The sequence below is a fragment of the Bufo bufo genome, chromosome 6, assembly GCF_905171765.1.
Source record: "Bufo bufo chromosome 6, aBufBuf1.1, whole genome shotgun sequence".
NCBI classification, from domain to species: Eukaryota; Metazoa; Chordata; class Amphibia; order Anura; family Bufonidae; genus Bufo; species Bufo bufo.
The window spans coordinates 152,134,075-152,157,071 of NC_053394.1; the positions used below are offsets into that span (position 1 = coordinate 152,134,075).

The 22,997-nt window shown below is 42.0% G+C and overlaps 1 protein-coding gene across 1 annotated transcript; it reads right to left on the bottom strand.

Moving 5' to 3' along the window:
* Positions 1-574: 574 nt before the first annotated feature.
* Positions 575-19,332, bottom strand: LOC121003865 (CD276 antigen-like). Its single transcript, XM_040435796.1, has 7 exons — positions 19,260-19,332; positions 18,761-19,102; positions 12,711-13,031; positions 11,375-11,479; positions 9,458-9,814; positions 1,229-1,537; positions 575-944 (listed from the first exon to the last, which is right to left on the bottom strand). Exons 1-7 carry the CDS (start codon positions 19,300-19,302, stop codon positions 610-612), a joined length of 1,812 nt encoding a protein of 603 aa, XP_040291730.1. The 5' UTR covers positions 19,303-19,332; the 3' UTR covers positions 575-609.
* Positions 19,333-22,997: the final 3,665 nt, after the last annotated feature.

Genomic DNA, 22,997 nt, shown 5'->3' on the forward strand with positions numbered 1-22,997 from the left:
AACCCCTTCAGGTGCCGCACCTGAAGGGGTTAATTGTGCTGATCACGGCCCCCTGTAAGAGATCGGGTGCTGCCAGGCAGCAGGGGGCAGTCTTGTACACAGTTTGTAGTGTATTCTAACTAGAAGCGTCCCCATCACCATGGGAACGCTTCTGTGTTAGAATATACTGTCGGTTCTGAGTTTTCACGAAGTGAAAACTCAGCTTTGAAAAAGCTTTTATGCAGACGGATCTTCGGATCCGTCTGTATAAAAACTAACCTACGGCCACGGATCACGGACACGGATGCCAATCTTGTGTGCATCCGTGTTCTTTCACGGACCCATTGACTTGAATGGGTCCGTGAACCGTTGGCCGTGAAAAAAATAGGACAGGTCCTATTTTTTTCACGGCCAGGAAACACGGATCACGGATGCGGCTGCAAAACGGTGCATTTTCCGATTTTTCCACTGACCCATTGAAAGTCAATGGGTCCGCGAAAAAAAACGGAAAACGGCACAACGGCCACGGGTGCACACAACGGTCGTGTGCAGGAGGCCTTAATAAGAATACAAAATTGTATTATTACAAGGGTCCAAAGGTTGCCTAAAATGAAAAGAAAAATGATGTATCTACATAAATTTATTCTCTGTTGGGATGTTCAGGGTGTAAGTCCGTTCCTCGTGGTTCTTCAGGGCTGCATGTTGCACTGAACATGTGAAGACACTCCTATCATCCTCAGCTGCAGGTGTATACTTCAAGAAGCTCCACATTGAGTGGACGCCATTGGTGGTCGTAATATGCAGAGAATGACAGACGTCTGTGTCTAGTCGGACACCATCTTTAGACCAGTCCACTGTTATATCCCTGGGAAAGAAGTTACTAATGCTGCAGCTGAGGACCATTTCTTGTCCAATAACAGGTGTCACAGGTTCAGCGGTGATAAACTGTACCTCGGGTGGTGTTCCTTGGGAGGACAAACACAAGGATATTTATTAGTGGACGAATCAGGTTAAAATTTAACAAACAACACACATAGAGAATGATTATGACAGTGGCATTCCTTTAATCTGGCAGTCAGTAATCTAATATTCCAGCTCTTGGAGGGGAGTTTCATAAGATCAGAAGGAGAACACTGAGCAGATGGAACAAATGATCCTAATGGTTTTCTAGACTTTACTATGACCATCTGATAATCCCTCACCCTTCCTACTGGCTCTAGATTACAGGAATGTTGTAGCATTATGATACCTTGTGCATTGATTTCGTAGGACAGCTCCTCAATGCGCCGCAGGCTGAGGTGACTGATCTGACAGGTATACATCAACCCGTCCTCCTCCTCAGTCAGGGTCAGTTCTGTCTGGCTCCATATGCTGTAATACTCATTTTCACAGGGGAATGGGCCGAACTGTGTGACACCGCTCTGCACTTGGCCGTTCCTCAACCACGTTACTGCTATTGGCTTTGGATAGAAACGTTCCACAATACAGCTGAGGGTCAGTTTGTCCCCTCTCTGAGGATCCTGCGGCCAGCTGGTTATGTAACTTTTCTTCGGGCGCGCTGGGGGGAAAAAAGGTGATTAATTAAAAAGTTCTTCACCATTCTCACAAGTTCTGCTTGTTGTCAATACATGGGAACATTTATTGTTTACAGTCAGAGGCTGAAAAAACATATCCTGACGTAATACTTCTCACAGCTGCAGATTTGTTACAGTGTATGAATGTAGGTATCAGATTAGCTTGGAGTCAATTCTGTTGTAATGCTAACAGGATCAGGTATACTGATACTGTACATTGTTACAAGCCAGTGTGAGAAGGTCAGGGGCAGTTGTGGCCTTGAAAAAAATACATTTCACTAATAAGGGCTTGCTACAATGTATCACTGAAATCAAAAGGCATCAGGATCACAAAAGGACTGTCTAGAGTACTAAACACAATTGTTATAAACCCTCAGCTGAGTAAGGAGGACTAGGTCATCATGTATTTTCGTTCTCTGGATGTAAACAAGGAATGTTTTCATATACTTTCAGGAAGCAGGGATCTTGAAAACAGGGATAAATTTATATCCAGTGATGAAGCTGTATATAGAGGAGGCCACACTGGCAGAACATGACAGATTAAGGCCTCATGCACACGGCCGTTGTTTTGGTCCGCAACTGAGCCGCAGTTTTGGCGGCTCGGATGCAGACCCATTCATTTCAATGGGGCCGCAAAAGATGCATCCGTTACTCCGTTCCATGGCACCGCAAAAAAAATATGTCTTATTCTTGTCCGTGCTTTGCGAACAAGAATAGGCAGTTATATTATAGGCTGTCCGTGCCGTTCCGCAAATTTCGGAACGCGCACAGACGCCATCCGTGTTTTGCAGACCGCAAAACACACCACGGTCGTGTGTGTGAGAGAAGGATTTATGATTTTATGAATATATAATGAGAATATTATGTAGTACACATTTCTGTCCACTAGATGGCTGCAAACCATATGTATGAGAAGGTCAATGAGGGAGGGGGAAAGAGGGGATTACATTACAGTCTTCAAATACACCTATAGACTCAGTGAAACCACTCCTATCAGGTTAAGTAGCCAATAGTCTCTTCTTAAGGAACACCCCTTTTGTGATGTCATGTCTGCTATTTAAGGGAATGTACTGTGAATAAAAGGGGCGCTCTCGCCTGCTCTTCTACCATGCTCAAGGAAGATGAGAAGATGCTTTCATGAAACCAACTAGCGTGTCTGGTCTCATTATAAAGCTGTATGGCATGCACATACTTATACTTCTAATTGATTTGGCACCACACAAAGAAGAAGGAGAGTCGCATGAATTGCGACGACAAAATGGCGCCGAGCGTGGGGCAGACAGCTTGCAAAACTTCCGATTCAAACGCCAGGAGAGGACTTGCGTAAAACCATCAGACGAGGCATAAACTGCAGTAAGGTAAGAAGCTTTTATTCTTACAACCTCCTCTGAGTCTTTTGCCCAAGTGTTTTCTCAAGAGTTGAATTGGTGTTATCGCGATATAAGGGTTCAAATTATAGCTGATCTGTCCGTTAAAAAGAACCTGTTGAAATATTCCTTCTTTGTGTGGTGGAACATGCTGAAACTAAACTGAAGTTGTTACACAGCTGAGCCGGATATCCTGTGACGTAGATTTAATTCCCAGTCAAGGTTCTGACGAGAACCTTGGGAAAAGGATTAATACCAATTGTCTCATAGGCAATTGGAAGTTATTAAGATTTTGTATCCCGGTGAATTGACGAGGGGTCTTCACTTTGAGAGATTGTGGGGTCAATACTATTATTTCATTTGAGCTGTGTGCAACTGCGCTTAAGTTTGTGGGTTCGGTGGCGATTACTTATAGTAATTGGATTCCGTTTGAGCTTTGTGCAACTACGCTTAAGTTTGCGGGTTTGATAAGTAGCAATTGTTAGAGCTTTGTGCAACTACAATAATGGGAAATTCGAATGTAGCAGGACAGAGTGAAAAAAGGTTAACAGCGGCTCAGTTGATGAGAGAAAGAGAAGGAAAAGTTTCAGTAACTAAGTTAAAATCGTTCATGCAGGCAATTGGCATGCATGAAACTGGAAGATTAAATGAAAGCTTATGGAAAAATATATTACAAGAAAAGAAAGGGTGGCTGAGAGATAATAATAGGCTGGTGCAAGCAGAGTTATGGTGGAAGTTGTCTGCAGATGTGACTGATGGAAAATTGAAAGAAATTGAGAAGAATGGTCAATATTGGTATAGTAAGATGGAGGATTTGGGTGTGGTAAGTAACAAAGAACAGAACAGTTTGCCATGCGGCATCCCTTCCCCCGCCACCTCTGTTGTAAGTAATCCTGGGTCTTGTGGTCCAACAAACAATGCTATTGCTTCTTGTGTTAGTTCCTCCTCTACACCAGGTGCTGGAATGTGCTTATCAGCACCACCCACTGTGCCTTCTGCTCCCTCTAGGTTTTCCCAACCCCCTAAAACTCTTACCATAGAGCAGCAACCGCCTCCTTATGGGGGATGGATGTGTGTGTGCAATCACAGGAATGCTGAGACAAATAGCATATGTGTTGTCTGTGGATTTCAAAGACAGGACACAATTCCCAACACTGGATTATATCCAGTGATGTCTGCCAATAACCCTTCCCAATTGTATGTCCCATCAGTTAAAAATGTACCTGCAGTAATTGCCCCTATGATGCCTACTAGAAATATTCCAGACCAGTCTACTCAATCTAGGAATGCACCCATTTTAAGTCCGACTTCAGACTTGAGTGGATATCTATCACAGGAAAGTATAGGGTATCCAGCATCATTTTTGGATATGCGAAATCTGATGCACCCAGTATCCCCTGTTATATCATCTACGCCAAATCCACCTCGACCTAATCTATCCTATCGTACGCCCAGGTACCTAAACCCTGGAGCTGCTCCTCTCAGAGGTCCAAATGACATCCCTGATGAGCCTGTGTATCGCCCTTGGTCCCCTAGTGAGATGCTGGCCATGATGAATAGAATTCCCAATTCAGAGGACTTACTTATGCTGCTTTATAGAAAATTAGTTAAAATATGGAGAGTTTTCTCATATTATTTATGAGATTTGGAAAATTGAGTCCAATGTAGAGCTGGGGATTTAATGCATAGTGAAGATCAGTGAGTCTGTGATGAAGTGTTTAGATCATCAGTCAGTCACATTGTCCTCAGGACAGAGAGTGTGAAAAAAAAAAAAAAAAAAAAAAAAAAAAGTTTTCACTAGACTCCAGAAAAGTTGGGTGGATTTGGATTTTTGAGATTACCTTATCTATGCATGAGAAAATCCTAAGTGCTGCCTTTGTGTATGATCTTGAGAATCATCTAGAAAGGTCTAGTGTTGGCTAGGCTTGAGAGAAATTCATTTTGTCCCTATTTTGTCATATTGTTAAAGTTAAATCGAACAAAGACCTAAGGCGGGCGTGGCTGCATATCAGTCCTCCCCACAAGGGGGGGAGGAAGACTTTGTATGTACTTGCCCACTTCCTCGCCCGTGGGAGGAAGACAAATGTTCAGCCCTTCAAATGAAACACCCATAGGAAATTAACAACCCTGAATCAAATACTGGATCCCTGTTATTCTATACAGTCCTTAGGATCTAATTACATTGCTTCATAGCAAACATGTTCCATGATCTCTCATGGCTAAGGATAGTATCACATGTGTAGGAGCATATAGTAATGCAATTCCTAATCCTCTCACCAATTAATCACCGTCTTAAGGGTGTGCAAAATTAGATCCGATCACTCTGCTGCATCTGGAAGGGGGGAGGTTGGGAGTAGTAAATAAAAATATAAAATATTAAAAATTCAAATTTAATATCTCCAATTAATAACCACATTTTTGAGTTTCTGGTAGATCATTTCAGGTTCCTGGAAGATGGATCATTTCGGACAGGATATGCTGTTCCTACTTAATCTGATGTTGTCAAGAAAGAACCACTCCGTCCAGCAATGGTAGTGCAGGAGACAGAGCTGAAGACACTCGCTGAGGTTGGTAAGATGGCTGAGGGTAAGACTGCTAACATCCAGGTATGCCTTCGGTATCACTCATTATTATGGTCTAATCTAGTGAAGCAGAGATTTTGTTGGATCCATGGCTAAGCCCATCAATAATGAATGCTGAGTGTATGAAAGATGTTTGATGCCCTGATGCTGCCTGAGGAGGTAGAGGCTACATTATTACCTGAAGTCTACCCTAAGTGGAAATCTGTGTGATAAAGGATGGCTTATGGCCAGTGGACTTCCAAAAAGTTTGCCTTTTTCAGATACAGGTTACAGAGGCTGAAAGGAAACATCAAAGGATAAAGGTAGAAGTGATAATAGGACTCTGGAGAGTTGGTAATAAACTCTTCCTTTAGAGGGCGCTCTACCTAAAGAGGATGGATTTAGAACATGGGCAAATCGAGAGAGAGAAGGTGTGATTGGGTTCTGTGGTGGATGGCTCCGGGGTTCAACAATGCTGCCACTGGGTGAATGCTGTAATAATGATGGGAGAACTATGGGAGTTCCAGGAAGGCATATGCCAAGGTCATCTTACCCATTTCAGAGACTGCGGATTGACTACATTCGGAACAAAGGTGGAACAGTGTGAATATGTCTGTGTCTATATTGATCTCTTTCCAGGATATTCGGAGATTTGGCCTGTAGCAAAGGCTACAGCTAAAAGATACTGACTGAGGTGAGAGTACCTATCCCTGGGGTTTTTCTTCATCCGATATACATCTAACCGGAAGATAGGCCTAAGTCCTCATGAAGTACTCTTTGGGAATGCTCCTGGATTAGGTGTCTATTTCCCCAATAGTTCCAGATGCAGCATAGTAGTTTTCCAAATTATGTTGTCTGTTGCACAAGTTTATTGTCTAATGTGTATTTCCAAGTTTTAGTTGTTTCCTAGAATCCAGACTGTATAGAAGCGATTCATTCTTCACAATTAGGAGATTGGATAGTGGTGAAACAAGAGACGGGTGGAAAGTCCTAGAGCTACGGTTTGAAGATCTACATCAAGTCCTGATGACCGCCGCCACTGCTGTCGAATTGCAAGGAGAAACTGATCGTATTGCAATCAAGTGTCAGGACTATAAGAGCCATAATGTTGTTTCATGCCTTATTGTTTGTTCCATATTGTGCAAAGGGGAAAATCACAGTCAAATCAAATTCCAACGGTTTTATATTATCAAGATGAGTCAGGAACAACTAAGTTGACTTTTGCAGTATAGTGGACTGTAAGACAGATGACAGATAGGACACTTGGTTTTGGTCTGATAAGTACATCTGTGTGACGGGGACTGACCCAGTCTATGGTAATTGTATTTAAATATGACCATACCAACTGTGGATATTGGAGATTAACAGAATGGAGTACTAGTCTAAAGTGTTAGGAATATAAACCAGTGGAAACTACCTCTAGAGTCAGTAAAGGTGAAGGTTTGTCGCAAAGAATGACTATCCTGAAGGGAACCCCCACCAAACAGTTGTAAACATGATGAATGTAATCCTCAGTTCCTGTCCATTTGAAATCCTATCCAACAGGATTTGGGGATATATGTGTTAGGAGCATGTGTAAGTGACCAAGATCCCCTAGGCAAATTTAGAATGTTGGTAAGGGAGATACCTCAAAGTTTAGTTGCTTCTGTGGCTCCTACATCCTTACTTATAATTGACATTAAATATTTGGCCAAATTTAAAATATAATGACAAACTGACCTTAGAGACAGGATTTATACAGGAAAGCCCTTTGGTGTTTTCCCTCCAGGATATTGTTCTTACATAATTCAGCTGAAGATGACAAGTAGTGACTCTAACGTTTACCCTGACAGTTGGTTTATCAACCAAAATTATCAAAACGCAGATATCTGGTGATTGTGTGGAGATTTGAAACTCCGACCCAGGATGCAGGTGGAATGAAGTGGTCAATGTACCCTGATCAAGTCCTGATCGGGTACTGATGCCATTTGTTCTATTCTCACCTCCTGAGTGGGATCAAATCAGAAAACAATGTGCGGTCACGACTAAGGAGGTCACTGCCTACATCCTTTGACTCACGTTTATACATGGATACATGGATGCCATAGGAGTCTGTAGAAGAGTTTCTGATTAATTTAAAGCAAAAAGTCAGATAGTTGCAGGATTCGAGTCATTAATTCCCATGATTAGTAAAAATAAAAATAATAATAATAATTTTTTTGATTGGATTAACATATCTATTGTCATCAACAGAGATTTGTGAATTATATCTGTGATGCTGTGCAGAGAATGGTGGAACAACTGAGCTCTTTTCCAGTGATGACTCTACAGAACCGACTGGTCCTTGACAGCAGAAAAAGGAGGGGTCTACACGAACGGCTGCATCTACATCCTGGACAACACTGCCCTGAATGGAAGGATCACCAAGGATCTGAAGAAACTGATGAACTTTATCAAATGAACTGACGGGAAAAATTCTGAAATTAATATCATGGCCAGAATAATGTTTTGGGAACTGGTTCAACGACTACAATGTTATTAGAATTTGGTTTTAACAGGCTGTCATATAGTTCTACATTTTAGGAAAATTGGTTTGGAAAATGTATAATACATCCATGACCACACTGTGTATATGTGCTGTGCCCCTGTCAAAGACAAAGATTATTCCATCCTTAAGTAAATAAAACCTTGTTGATGGTTGCGGGGTAAATAGGACAAGGTGAAGGCAAACCCGAAAGGGAGTTGAGGGGACCTGGTGAAGCAATAAGGAAAGTCCAGCTCTTCGCTGTTTAGGGCGTTGGGAGAGTACCTCACTTTTGCCTGTTCACCTCTGGTCTATTTCCCGCAAAAGGAGGGATTTGTGAGAGAAGGATTTATGATTTTATGAATATATAATGAGAATATTATGTAGTACACATTTCTGTCCACTAGATGGCTGCAAACCATATGTATGAGAAGGTCAATGAGGGAGGGGGAAAGAGGGGATTACATTACAGTCTTCAAATACACCTATAGACTCAGTGAAACCACTCCTATCAGGTTAAGTAGCCAATAGTCTCTTCTTAAGGAACACCCCTTTTGTGATGTCATGTCTGCTATTTAAGGGAATGTACTGTGAATAAAAGGGGCGCTCTCGCCTGCTCTTCTACCATGCTCAAGGAAGATGAGAAGATGCTTTCATGAAACCAACTAGCGTGTCTGGTCTCATTATAAAGCTGTATGGCATGCACATACTTATACTTCTAATTGATTTGGCACCACACAAAGAAGAAGGAGAGTCGCATGAATTGCGACGACATGTGCATGTAACCTAAAAAGCGTACCTGATTTAAAAAAAAAAAAAAGTTTGCATAATGGCTGTAATTCTTTGTACAATCAAAACTGTTAAGGAATATGTCTTTTTTGGGCTTTCCTAATTTCTTTTTTAGCCATATTATTTCCTGTTTTAGCTGCACAGCTAGATGCATGTCACTCAGAAGCAGGGGGCGTATCCCTTCTGTGAAATTTGCCAACACTGTACTGCTGTGACGTCCTTTCTCTTACTTCCTACTATGTTTGTTTTCAGCTCTGGAGCTCACAGAACAGATAAGGAGGGGGAAATCACAGTTTACAGACACACAGGAGGCTCCTATAATCTTCAAAAGCTGTGTAGAATCAGGCTCAGGATCTCAGCTAGCTCTGACATGCCCCCACTTCCTCTTTGCTGTCTCTATTACTAAGGATGGATCTTGCCTGACAACAGGCAATGGACTGCAAATTTGGAGGAAGTGAGAACCCTAGTGGCCATGACTTTACAGCTTTTTTTCAAGTGGATGCAGGCATATTTTTAACATAAGATATTAATATAAATTATAGAATTATATTAAATTGATTTAGAAATTTGCCAGTTACACAATTCTTTATTAAATAAAATTAAACTGTGTGAAAGTACAGTGACTGTTTACGAAAGAAGATATTATATAATGACCAGCACAGCAGTGACCATCTACACACCTACCTGCTACATTTATCTGGCTCTCCTGTCTGGTTACAGCGCCCAGTGCCTTGTGCCGCACCTCACATACTAGGGTTGCCCCATCATCCTGGACTGAGGGGGTATATGACAGCTGGGAGGTAGCATTAAACACGCTGCCATGTTTGATGACTGGGTGCTTGGCAAGGCTGGTGATATCAGTGGCCTGCAGCAGACGTTCACCTTCATAATGACCGCTTCCTGCCCCTTGACTGCTCTTTTCAATGTACCAGCAAATGTCCACTGCTCTGGGTCTGAAGCCATTGATGTTACATATGGCAACCATCCTCTCACCTGCCATGTTCAGCTCTGGCAGAATAAGCGCTGACACCCGTGGAGGCACTGGAGGAAAGCAAACCAGTCACCAATTACTGTATACAAAACATCTTCTACAATCTCTGGCCACAGACGACCTATCACATTTTAAGTCCGAAGCTTACAGTATATCAACGTGTGAGAACAATGGTAGGAGCAGCTGACATCAGTCACACACAGGTGTAAATGTCTCTGGAAGTTATATGAGTGTGGAAGCATTATACAAAGAGTGACTGATATCAGTGGCATACAGGCCATGTGATGGCGGCTTCATTAGGGGCATCTGTCTCAGATTCAGTAAAAATGGGGACAAAATAATGCAGCATGCTGTGCTATTTTGTGTGTCAAATTGAAAGGTTGCATGAGGGAATCCCAGCAGAATCCATTATAGCCATTGGAGTCTGGTGGCATCAGTGGCATTCATGTTTGCCATGTGATGGAACCAGGGCTTCTGTTATTTTTCTTGTTCTGCTTGTATAACGGAGTAGACAATGGAAACAGAAGCGCTGATATGACTGTAGCCATATGGCTGTAAATTTCTGTGAGATTCTGACAGTTTGGCAGCATTATAAGCAGCACTGGATATATGTCATACTTGCCAATTTCTGAAGTTTGGGTCTTTGGAGATGTGGGGTTCTGGTGTGAGGAGCGCAATAGTGGAGTTTTCTTGATCATTAATATACTCCTTTTTCAGGGTCTGCCCCAGCCCCTTGAAGGGTGCTCCATTCCCTCAAGGCAATTTGGTTGCCAGGGCTGCATCTAATGATGCAGAATCCTGGCACCACATACAGTGGCATGCAAAGGTTTGAAAACACACTTTTCAACATTTTAAACAACATCAGTGTATTATGTTGGCTTTATACAATTTTATCATGAAAAAAGGAAAGGAGTACCTTGCAAAAGTATGGGAACCCAAGGAGATCTGAGCGTTCAGATAACTTTGATCGAGGTCTCACAACTTAAATAGCCTGTTAGGGTTAAGGCTTGTTCTCAATCATCATTAGGAAAGGCCAGGTGATGCAAATTTCCAAGCTTTATAAATACCCAGACTCCTCTAACCTTGTCCCAAAAAAACAGCAGCCATAGGTTTTCTAAGTAGCGGCCCAACACTATGAGGCCCACAAAGCAGGAGAAGGCTATAAGAAGATAGCAAAGCTTTTTCAGGTTGCCATTTCCTCAGCTTGAAATATAATTAAGTAATGGAAGTTAAACAGGAACAGTGGAGGTCAAGAGAAGGTCTGGAAGACCAAGAAGAATTTCAGAGACAGTTGCTCGTAGGATTGCCAAAAAGGACTGCTTGACTTCAAAAGACCTTCAGGAAGATTTAGCAGACTCTGGAGTTGTGTTGCATTGTTCTACTGTTCAGTGACACCTGCACAAATATGCTAAACGTGCTAGCAGTCACATCACCCATCCAGTGTCCCTCACTTACCCAAGTGCAGCGACCAATCCGATTCTAAACCTCAATTTTTAGAAAGCTGAAGCCTTATAGTCTTCCATGAACAACTCCTACACTTCTCTCTTGGACCAGTTTTGATAAAAATGGCCCCCACGTCCTCATAACATGTATAATCTGAAAAATCTTACCTGATGCCAGAAATTTCCAGTATAAAAGCACAGATGCCAATATTAGCGCCAGTCCCATCACCAGTGAACAGATGATGAGCGCCACCTTGCCAGGGCCCTGTACAACTGCCAATGGAGAAAGAATACCAAGTTACTTTTCATCAGCGCATAGACATGACTGTCCTCCAGATTTCTTAGGGAACATAAAAGGAGTTTTTTGGGTATTTACTATTGATGACTCATCCTCAGGATAGTTCATCAATATCTGATCAGTGGAGAACCAACTCCTGGGGCCCCCGCAGATCGGCTGTTTGAAAAGACCACAGGGCTCTGTGAGCGTTGTGCCCTCTTCCTGAGACCAGAGATGTCACGTTCATCAGTCACATGGCCAAGTAAATAGGCCTGAGTTGCAATACGATGCATGGCACACAGATACTGCGCATGGTGAGCTCCAAGGAGGCAGTGGTGCTCACTCACTGTTCAAACAGCTGATCATCAGGCATCAGGCCCCTACCGATCAGATATTGATTAACTATCCGGAGGATAGGTCATCAATATTAAACACCCAGAAAACCCCTTTACCGTTTCTGTCATTTGCTCAAAGTAATGTTTTGCTACCAGTAATGGCTCTTTTCATCGCAAGCTATATCACAATCCACAACAGATTATTACATGTTACTTGATAAACACGTCCCAACGTGAAATGGAGACAGTCTGCACCCAAGATGTAACCACCTGGGTGAGAAGTGGCGCTGAATGTTAAAGGGGTTGTCCCATAAAAAACATTATACATTTTTCAAACCAGTATCTGGCTCTAAATACTTTTGTAATTCAATATAATTACAAAATGTAGTAGTGTAGCCACTGAGGTATTCAATAAAATGTATCTGTATAGCACCACCTGCTGTTTGCTCTTTTCATTACTTCTCTCTCCACAATACTAACATTGCTGAGGTGGACGCACATGCTCAGTCACCAGCCACATCTACTATTACAAGTGTGACAGTTATAGGAAGTGAGAAAGCTGCAACAGAAAGAATATGCCCTCTGCGTAAGGATACGTACCCCCCGGAGCTGTCATAGGGAAACAGCTGCAACAGATAGAACATGCCCTATGAGCTGTCAGCTTGATATAACTCTAGCAAAGCAATGAATAGGAATATCTCTATGTCCATGTGAGGTACAGGCCTGGTTCTAGCTTTGTTAGAAGGAGATTATCATGTGCTATATGATGTCTGATTTTCATTTTTTTCATTAATCATTACATGACTCCTTTAATGAAGAGGCCATGCATTTTGTCACTTTCCTGTTATGCACTGATTGCTGTATGAGCCCCATAAAGTGATGTCTCTCTTACCTGTGAAGTGAATGGTGGTGTCTCTCCTCAGCGGCTGTGGCAGTGACTGGTGTCTGACCTCACACAGGATCACACTCCCATCATCTCCCTCAGTAAACACAATAGACACCTGACTGTCGGCCATGAAGGTTCCATTCTCACCCTGGAAAGGGACACCCGTGCAGATGTCCTTTGTCAGGACAATTTCTTTTTCCTCCTTCTTCATTATCCATTTCATATCAAGATCATGTGGATAGAAATGACTGAGCTTACAAATAAATGTCTTCATCTCCCCAGTGGTCACTTGAGGGTTCTGTGGGAGCAGGGTGACGGAGGGCTGTGCTGTACAATACCAGTAAAATAGGTTATACTAATGTCTATGGTTACACCTTACAGTTTAATGGGGTTGTCTATTTTTATACTGATGACCTAGCCTTAGGATAGGCCATCAATATCTGATCGGTGTGGGTCTGACTCCTGGCAACCCCTCTGATCAGATGTTTGAAGAGGGGACAACACTCCATGGGCACCGGAGCCTCTTCCTAGGCCAGTGACGTCATATTCATCGCTCGTGTGACCTAGGGGAAGCTCAGTTCCATTCTAGTGACTGGGGCTGAGATTCAATACCAAGCACAGGTGCTACCCAATGGACTGCAATGGGCTTTGTAAGTTGAGAGGAGGACTCAACACTCACTGGAGCGCCGCGGCCTCATCAAACAGCAGATCATCGGTGAGGGTGCTGGGTGATTGATCCCCACTGATCTGATCTGGATAGGTTATCAATATCAGAATCTCAAAACCCCCTTTAAAGGGATTCTGTCACCTCGTTTTCGGTTATAGAGATGCGGACATGCACAGTTAGATCGCCGCTAGCATGTCCGCAATATACCTGTCCTATAGGGCCGTGTGCTTTTATTTTGTTTAAAAAAAGATTTTTGAGATATGTAAATGAGCTTTGTAAGGAGCCCAAGGGGCTCTACTAACTTTCCTGGTGCCCAGCTACGCCCGCCTGTGAAGGAGCCCAGCACCGCCTATGTCCTCCAAATCTCCTCTTTTCGACACAGTTAGATTGCTGTAATCTTGCGATGCACGAGCTCGAGCATGCACAGTGCCGGTATAGTGTTCCTTCCCTGTGCTGGCATCAGCCCTCAGGGAAGGAACTGCGCATGCGCGAGCTCGCGCATCGCGAGATTACGGCAATCTAACTGTGACGAAATGAGAAGATTCAGAGGACATAGCCGGTGCTGGGCTCCTTACAGGGGGACGTGGCTGGGCACCAGAAAGATTCGTACAGCCCCTTGGGCACCTTACAAGACTCATTAACATATCTCTAAAATAATTTTTTTAACAAAATAAAAGCACACAGCCCTATAGGACCGGTATATTGCGGACATGCTAGCGGCGATCTAACTGTGCATGTCCACATCTCTATAACCGAAAACGAGGTGACAGAATCCCTTTAAAGATGACCTTTCACCACTCCTTAACAATTCTGGAGCATTTATTTTTATGTCTGTATGTTGTGCCATTCCTTTATTATTTCTACTATAAATAAACTAGAATAATGGGCGAGCACACTGCATTTGTATCATCCAGTACATAAAATTTAATTAAATCAAATAGATGAACACGTGGTATAGTTAAAATCAGTCACACAATAAAATAAAATACAATAAAATACTAAAAACAATAGGCTTGGATAGATACACTTGAATAAATACCGCAGATAGATGGGGTGGTTTACACAATAGGTAAAGTCCAATTAATGGTATATGGAACAAGGTGACATAAGAAAGTCCATTAGAATAGATATCTCTAATTCTCCTAGACAGGAGATCTTAGTCACAAGTCTATTGCATAAACAGTGCACCAGAGATATGTACTGGTGTTGTAGCTCCAATATGAAGAGAGTGTCCTCTTACAGTCTCTGGCCGACTGCTTAGAATGAACTCCTTTATAAAACCTTAGGTGTTGATATTTGTGCACCAATTGGCTGTATAATGTTGCAAAGTCCCGTAGTCACTGTGGGTATAGCAACTTGTAAATACAGTGCTTCTTACCTCCCTCGTGGTGGACAGGTTGTTTCCAGCGTGAGTCGGGCGACGCGGGATATTGCCGGCGTCTGACTTCGTTCAGCTGCAGCTGACTTACCCGAAGTCTCACGAGATTTCTAAACGGGATTTCGTCCGGCACGACAGGGAGGGCACAGTGAGTCTCCGATATGTTCTTGGTTATTGGAATCCTTCAATTTCATTTACAGCATGGCCATGCTAGTGGAGGTGCTTTGATTACAGGTATGCGATCCAGCCCATACGCGTTTCGGGAACTCCCCTTCCCTTCATCAGTGGTGTCGCATCACCTGTGAGCCTCCACCTTTTATATCTTAGGTAGCACCAAAATATGGATCACTGGATTGTTTCTTCTCAAATGCAAAACATGTGATTTTTTATGCATGCAGTTGATAGACATCTCTTTGGGTACTTATGCGGTTTTTCACATCATTATATATATATTTTGTCCACACATAATAAATAGTATAAGTTGCATATAAAGATTGTTCAATCTAAAACGCCAACTGTTAGTCACTAGATCTCTTCTTCTAAAGGTCTGCCAGCGTTTTATATATATATGCGTTTTTTATGCATGCGGTTTTGATGCGTTTTTTTGCAACACATGCGGTTTTTAGCTCTATTTGTTCCTTCAATCAATATGAACAGAAATGTGTGGACAAGATTTATACTATAGACTGCATATCAAAGTTATGCGATATTAAAGTAAAAGTGCATTTTGAAAATTAAAATATTCTATTAATAAATACTCTATTTATACATAGGCCTTTGTATTACATTCCAATTGTCTACACATAATAAATAGTATAAGTTGCATATGAAAATTGTTCAATTTAAAATGCCAACTGTGAGTCACTAGATATCTTCTTCCAAAAAGGTCTGCATTCGTTTTATATATATATATGCGTTTTTTATGCATGCGGTTTTGATGCGTTTTTTTGCAACACATGCGTTTTTTGGCTCTATTTGTTCCTTCAATCAATATGAATAGGAGTGTCTGGACAAAATTTATACTAAAGACTGCATATCAAAGTTATGCGATATTAGAGTAAAACTGCATTTGTATTTCAAAAATTAAAATGTTCTATTAATACATTAAGCCTTTGTGTTAAAATGTTAAGATGAGACTTCATAAGATAAAAATATATAAATATATAGAATGATATTAGCGAATAGACTGGTTCATATAAATTCTTAAGGATCCGTGGTCGGAACACCCAACCATGAGGTAGCCTTCCAATATACTTCTTTATAGGCAGGGATCTGTGTAAGGTCTGCCTATAAAGAAGTATATTGGAAGGCTACCTCATGGTTGGGTGTTCCGACCACGGATCCTTAAGAATTTATATGAACCAGTCTATTCGCTAATATCATTCTATATATTTATATATTTTTATCTTATGAAGTCTCATCTTAACATTTTAACACAAAGGCTTAACGTATTAATAGAACATTTTAATTTTTGAAATACAAATGCAGTTTTACTCTAATATGGCATAACTTTGATATGCAGTCTTTAGTATAAATTTTGTCCAGACACTCCTATTCATATTGATTGAAGGAACAAATAGAGCCAAAAAATGCATGTGTTGCAAAAAAACGCATCAAAACCGCATGCATAAAAAACGCATATATATATATATAAAACGAATGCAGACCTTTTTGGAAGAAGATATCTAGTGACTCACAGTTGGCATTTTAAATTGAACAATTTTCATATGCAACTTATACTATTTATTATGTGTAGACAATTGGAATGTAATACAAAGGCCTATGTATAAATAGAGTATTTATTAATAGAATATTTTAATTTTCAAAATGCACTTTTACTTTAATATCGCATAACTTTGATATGCAGTCTATAGTATAAATCTTGTCCACACATTTCTGTTCATATTGATTGAAGGAACAAATAGAGCTTAAAAACCGCATGTGTTGCAAAAAAACGCATCAAAACCGCATGCATAAAAAACGCATATATATATAAAACGCTGGCAGACCTTTAGAAGAAGAGATCTAGTGACTAACAGTTGGCGTTTTAGATTGAACAATCTTTATATGCAACTTATACTATTTATTATGTGTGGACAAAATATATATATAATGATGTGAAAAACCGCATAAGTACCCAAAGAGATGTCTATCAACTGCATGCATAAAAAATCACATGTTTTGCATTTGAGAAGAAACAATCCAGTGATCCATATTTTGGTGCTACCTAAGATATAAAAGGTGGAGGCTCACAGGTGATGCGACACCACTGATGAAGGGAAGGGGAGTTCCCGAAACGCGTATGGGCTGGATCGCATACCTGTAATCAAAGCACCTCCACTAGCATGGCCATGCTGTAAATGAAATTGAAGGATTCCAATAACCAAGAACATATCGGAGACTCACTGTGCCCTCCCTGTCGTGCCGGACGAAATCCCGTTTAGAAATCTCGTGAGACTTCGGGTAAGTCAGCTGCAGCTGAACGAAGTCAGACGCCGGCAATATCCCGCGTCGCCCGACTCACGCTGGAAACAACCTGTCCACCACGAGGGAGGTAAGAAGCACTGTATTTACAAGTTGCTATACCCACAGTGACTACGGGACTTTGCAACATTATACAGCCAATTGGTGCACAAATATCAACACCTAAGGTTTTATAAAGGAGTTCATTCTAAGCAGTCGGCCAGAGACTGTAAGAGGACACTCTCTTCATATTGGAGCTACAACACCAGTACATATCTCTGGTGCACTGTTTATGCAATAGACTTGTGACTAAGATCTCCTGTCTAGGAGAATTAGAGATATCTATTCTAATGGACTTTCTTATGTCACCTTGTTCCATATACCATTAATTGGACTTTACCTATTGTGTAAACCACCCCATCTATCTGCGGTATTTATTCAAGTGTATCTATCCAAGCCTATTGTTTTTAGTATTTTATTGTATTTTATTTTATTGTGTGACTGATTTTAACTATACCACGTGTTCATCTATTTGATTTAATTAAATTTTATGTACTGGATGATACAAATGCAGTGTGCTCGCCCATTATTCTAGTTTATCTACATTACCTTTTGAGGGTGGGTGTCCCTCACATTTGGGCTAGCAGCACCTGTTCCACATTTCCGCCTTGAGTGAGCCACCATTTTACTGTCGGTTTATTATATTTCTACTATAAGTTATGAATGAATTGCTATTAGCCTTCAGTAAGGGTACAGAGGGGAGGTAACCAGTTGGGGGTGTGTACCTGCACATTCTGAAAATGGCAGCACTGATTGGATAGAGTGAGTCTGTGCAGGTACACACCCCCAACTGGTTACCACCCCTCTGTACCCTTACTGCAGACTGCTAGCAATTCATTCGTAGCTTCTAGTTGTAATAATAAAGGAATGGCACAACATACAGACATAAGATTATATGCTCCAGAATCGTTATTACATGGGGAATACATGAAGCTATTAAAACAGACATGTCGGGAGAGGTGAAAGGTCTTCTTTAAATCTCCAGTTCTGAATTACACCATGTCTAATACTCTAGTCACATCCAGAGCTGCATCTACAAATCTGCTTAGCTCTTAGGCTACCTGATCCATCCCATCTACCTGTTGCCCTTAACTGCATATTTATCTCTGCAGAGCATATCATGCATATATAGTGACTCTGAAGGGAGCAGAAATGATATGGAAAGATTTGGGGGGATGCAGCTGGAGAGCTATTAAGCAGCTAGTGCCATTGTGGGAAATGGAATGCACACAACAGCACATACAGTGATCCCAAATTACAGCCTGTACTGTATTCTACAACAGCAGTTACAATCCTGCAGGCATTAGAGCTAAAATCTCCCACTAATATAGAAAATGCACCTCTCAAGTTGTACCACCATGATACGGAAGAAGAAATTGGCAATGATTTACCTCTCCCTATTTGCATGACATGACTAATGGATTCCCCGTTTTTGGATTGTTAAAGACCTACTTTCGATTTGCAGAGTACCACCATGCCATTGCTCACCTGCAAGTCTAAGGACCAGAGTAGCTTCTCCAAACTCTGGAGATATTAGGACAGTACAGGTGTACTCGCCTTCATCCTCCAGCGTCAGGTTGGGCAGGTATAAGGAGGCATTGCCAGTCTCCAGGAGTCGACGATCCATGAAGCTTTCTGGTCGCAGGGAATTGGTATTAAATCCGTCAAACGTGTACACTGGTCTCGCTACACCAAGGTGCCTCAACGTCCACTTTACAGCGACATCTTCAGCTCTGATAGGTTCCAGGAAGGTGAAATAACAATGGAGTAATAGGTCTTCTCCCACCAGCACCAGAGACTGTTTGGTGGACGTTGTCACTTCCAAGCATTCTGGAGGAAAAACAGATATGAGAATCTCTTACTGCATGTATCATCACCCTGTCCTCTAAACCTGAGGTGCATGATCCTCAAGTCCTGACGTCAAGTGCCGTAACCTCTATCATATCCTTCATGAGGACTGAGGTCTATACTGTGCACTATAACAGACCTGTCACTGCACACAGAACACCCAGGACAACGATCCTCGCCATGAGCCACCAAGTCAATCCCTGCAAAAGCAAATCTGGACTCTGAACACCTGTAAACTGCACCTGGGAGGAGACAGGAAGGAGCTGCCTGGCATTACTGTATGAATCCCATTTACACGGGGCCAAGATCGCCTAATCATACGTACTAATGTTCCTCTGAATATATACACTGCTCAAAAAAATAAAGGGAACACAAAAATAACACATCCTAGATCTGAATTAATTAAATATTCTTCTGAAATACTTTGTTCTTTACATAGTTGAATGTGCTGAATGACTTATAGTAGAAATAATAAAGGAATGGCACAACATACAGACATAAGAATAAATGCTCCAGAATTGTTAAGGAGTGGTGAAAGGTCATCTTTAAAGGGATTCTGTCACCTCATTTTCAGTTATAGAGATGCGGACATGCACGGTTAGATCGCCGCTAGCATGTCCGCAATATACCGGTCCTATAGGGCTGTGTGCTTTTATTTTGTTAAAAAAATTATTTTAGAGATATGTTAATGAGTCTTGTAAGGTGCCCAAGGGGCTGTACGAATCTTCCTGGTGCCCAGCCACGTCCCCCTGTGAAGGAGCCCAGCATCGCCTATGTCCTCCGAATCTCCTCCTTTCGTCACAGTTAGATTGCCGTAATCTCGCGATGCGCGAGCTCGCGCATGCGCAGTTCCTTCCCTGAGGGCTGATGCCAGCACAGGGAAGGAACACTATACCGGCACTGTGCATGCGCGAGCTCGTGCATCGCGAGATACTGGCCTGTCTCCTGGTAGCGCCTCCATGCTCTGGACACTACGCTGACAGACACAGCAAACCTTCTTGCCACAGCTCGCATTGATGTGCCATCCTGGATAAGCTGCACTACCTGAGTCACTTGTGTGGGTTGTAGACTCCGTCTCATGTTACCACTAGAGTGAAAGCACCGCCAGCATTCAAAAGTGACCAAAACATCAGCCAGGAAGCATAGGAACTGAGAAGTGGTCTGTGGTCACCACCTGCAGAACCACTCCTTTATTGGGGGTGTCTTGCTAATTGCCTATAATTTCCACCTGTTGTCTATCCCATTTGCACAACAGCATGTGAAATTGATTCACTCAGTGTTGCTTCCTAAGTGGACAGTTTGATTTCACAGAAGTGTGATTGACTTGGAGTTACATTGTGTTGTTTAAGTGTTCCCTTTATTTTTTTGAGCAGTGTATATAAATGTTACTAAACAACTAAACTCTCATTTCTGCCCAGATCCATTCCCGTCTCAATTACTGCAACCCATTTCTAATTGTTGTCCCCCTCACCAGACTCTCCCCACTTCAATCTTTGCGCACATGCCATCTCCCGTCTCGCTTCCTTTCTGCTGCTGCTTTGCTATATCTGCCGGGATGGTTCGCGAACGCGATCAAATGTTCGCGAACCGCAAGTTCGCGGCGGGTCCGATTCATTTTAATGGCAGGCGAACCTGAAAAACCTTCAGCTCATATTTGCAGCCAAGAAATAATTACTAGAAGTGCACAAATAGTCCCACAACATGGACAGTGACATACCAGATGTATTATTCGAATTTGCGATCTCCATTATTTTTTTTTATATCGCCAATATAATTTTCGCGTACGCGCATTTGCAAATGCACTATACAATACCCAAATGCACTATAAAGTAAGTATATTGGTATATAACACTCCGCTTCAATCTGTTTTTTGGGGGGACGACTGGTATATCACACCAGTAGAAATTATTTGTTCCAATAACGCTTGTCGCTCCATATACCTGCTGTATCGCAGCAGAACCGCACACAACTGCCGCACAATACAAATGCACTATAATATACTTTCTAACATAGAAAGTATAATATAACATTGTACAAGGAAGGCAATTCATTAGAATATACATGAAGATAAAACGTAACCTTTAATAATGTTACTATGAGGGTCCATTCACACGTCCGTAAATGTTTTGCGAATCCGCAAAACACGGACACCGGCAATGTGCATTCCGCAATTTGTGGACCGCACATCGCCGGCACTATAATAGAAAATGCCTAATCTTGTCTGCAATTGCGGACAAAAAAAGGACATGTTCTATTTTTTTGCGGAAACGGAAGCACAGATGCGGAAGTGCGGATCCGCAAATGCAGATGTGGATCCGCAAATGCGGATGTGGATCCACAAATGCAGATGCGGACAGCACATTCCGGCCCTATTGAAAATGAATGGGTCTGCACCCGTTCCGCAAAATTGTGGAACGGATGCGGACCCATTTTGCGGACGTGTGAATGGAAAAGATATCCCTCAAAATGAAAATAAATAAAATTATTAAAGTTAAGCAAAAAGCATAGATGTGGTAGGCAATAACAAGTGCTCGGCGGCACTAAATCAGGTGCTCGGCGGCACCAAATCAGAATCATATGTCCTACCACAATCCGGGGGGTTCCAGTGCACATCGATGAATCCAAGAGGGAAAGCAAAAAAAACATCTATCCCTGGGCTAGATGATGATGTGGTATTGAAGGACAGGGTGGGCAAAGAACTGTCCCTGATATTGCCCTACAGGGGGGTGCTATTCTGGCCCTGATAGCCTAACCACAGACCACCCGCCCTGATAAGAGCAACCCCGTCCGGAACCTTACTCTATATAAAAATGGCCGTAGTAAGCCCCTAGCTCCTAGGCCCCTGACTTCCAGATGATCATTATATACAGTACAGACCAAAAGTTTGGACACACCTTCTCATTCAAAGAGTTTTCTTTATTTTTATGACTATGAAAATTGTAGATTCACACTGAAGGCATCAAAACTATGAATTAACACATGTGGAATTATATACATAACAAACAAGTGTGAAACAACTGAAAATATGTCATATTCTAGGTTCTTCAAAGTAGCCACCTTTTTCTTTGATTACTGCTTTGCACACTCTTGGCATTCTCTTGATGAGCTTCAAGAGGTAATCCCCTGAAATGGTTTTCACTTCACAGGTGTGCCCTGTCAGGTTTAATAAGTGGGATTTCTTGCCTTATAAATGGGGTTGGGACCATCAGTTGCGTTGAGGAAAAGTCAGGTGGATACACAGCTGATAGTCCTACTGAATAGACTGTTAGAATTTGTATTATGGCAAGAAAAAAGCAGCTAAGTAAAGAAAAACGAGTGGCCATCATTACTTTAAGGCCTCTTTCACACGGGCGTTGCGGAAAAATGTGCGGGTGCGTTGCGGGAACACCCACGATTTTTCCGCGCGAGTGCAAAACATTGTAATGCGTTTTGCACGCGCGGGAGAAAAATCGTGCATGTTTGGTACCCGAACTTCTTCACAGAAGTTCGGGCTTGGGATCGGTGTTCTGTAAATAGTATTATTTTCCCTTATAACATGGTTATAAGGGAAAATAATAGCATTCTGAATACGGAATGCAAAGTAAAATAGCGCTGGAGGGGTTAAAAAAAAATAAAAAAATGTTTAACTCACCTTAGTCCACTTGATAGCGCAGCCGGTATCTGCTTCTGTCTCCTTTCTTTAGGACCTGGGTAAAGGACCTTTGATGACGTCACTCCGGTCATCACATGGTACGTCACATGATCTTTTACCATGGTGAATCACCATGGTAAAAGAAAAGATCATGTGACGTACCATGTGATGACCGGAGTGACGTCATCAACATAGGTCCTTCAACAAAGGAGACACAAGGAGATGCCGGGCTACGCGAGCAAGTGG

Excerpts from the sequence above, each read along its gene's own strand:
- LOC121003865 (XM_040435796.1), bottom strand. The coding sequence starts at position 19,302 with ATGGCGAGGATCGTTGTCCTGGGTGTTCTGTGTGCAGTGACAG. Across the intron at positions 19,103-19,259 it reads TGTTCTGTGTGCAGTGACAG|AATGCTTGGAAGTGACAACG; the intron begins GTCTGTTATAGT and ends TTTTTCCTCCAG. Across the intron at positions 945-1,228 it reads CTACGAAATCAATGCACAAG|GAACACCACCCGAGGTACAG; the intron begins GTATCATAATGC and ends TGTCCTCCCAAG.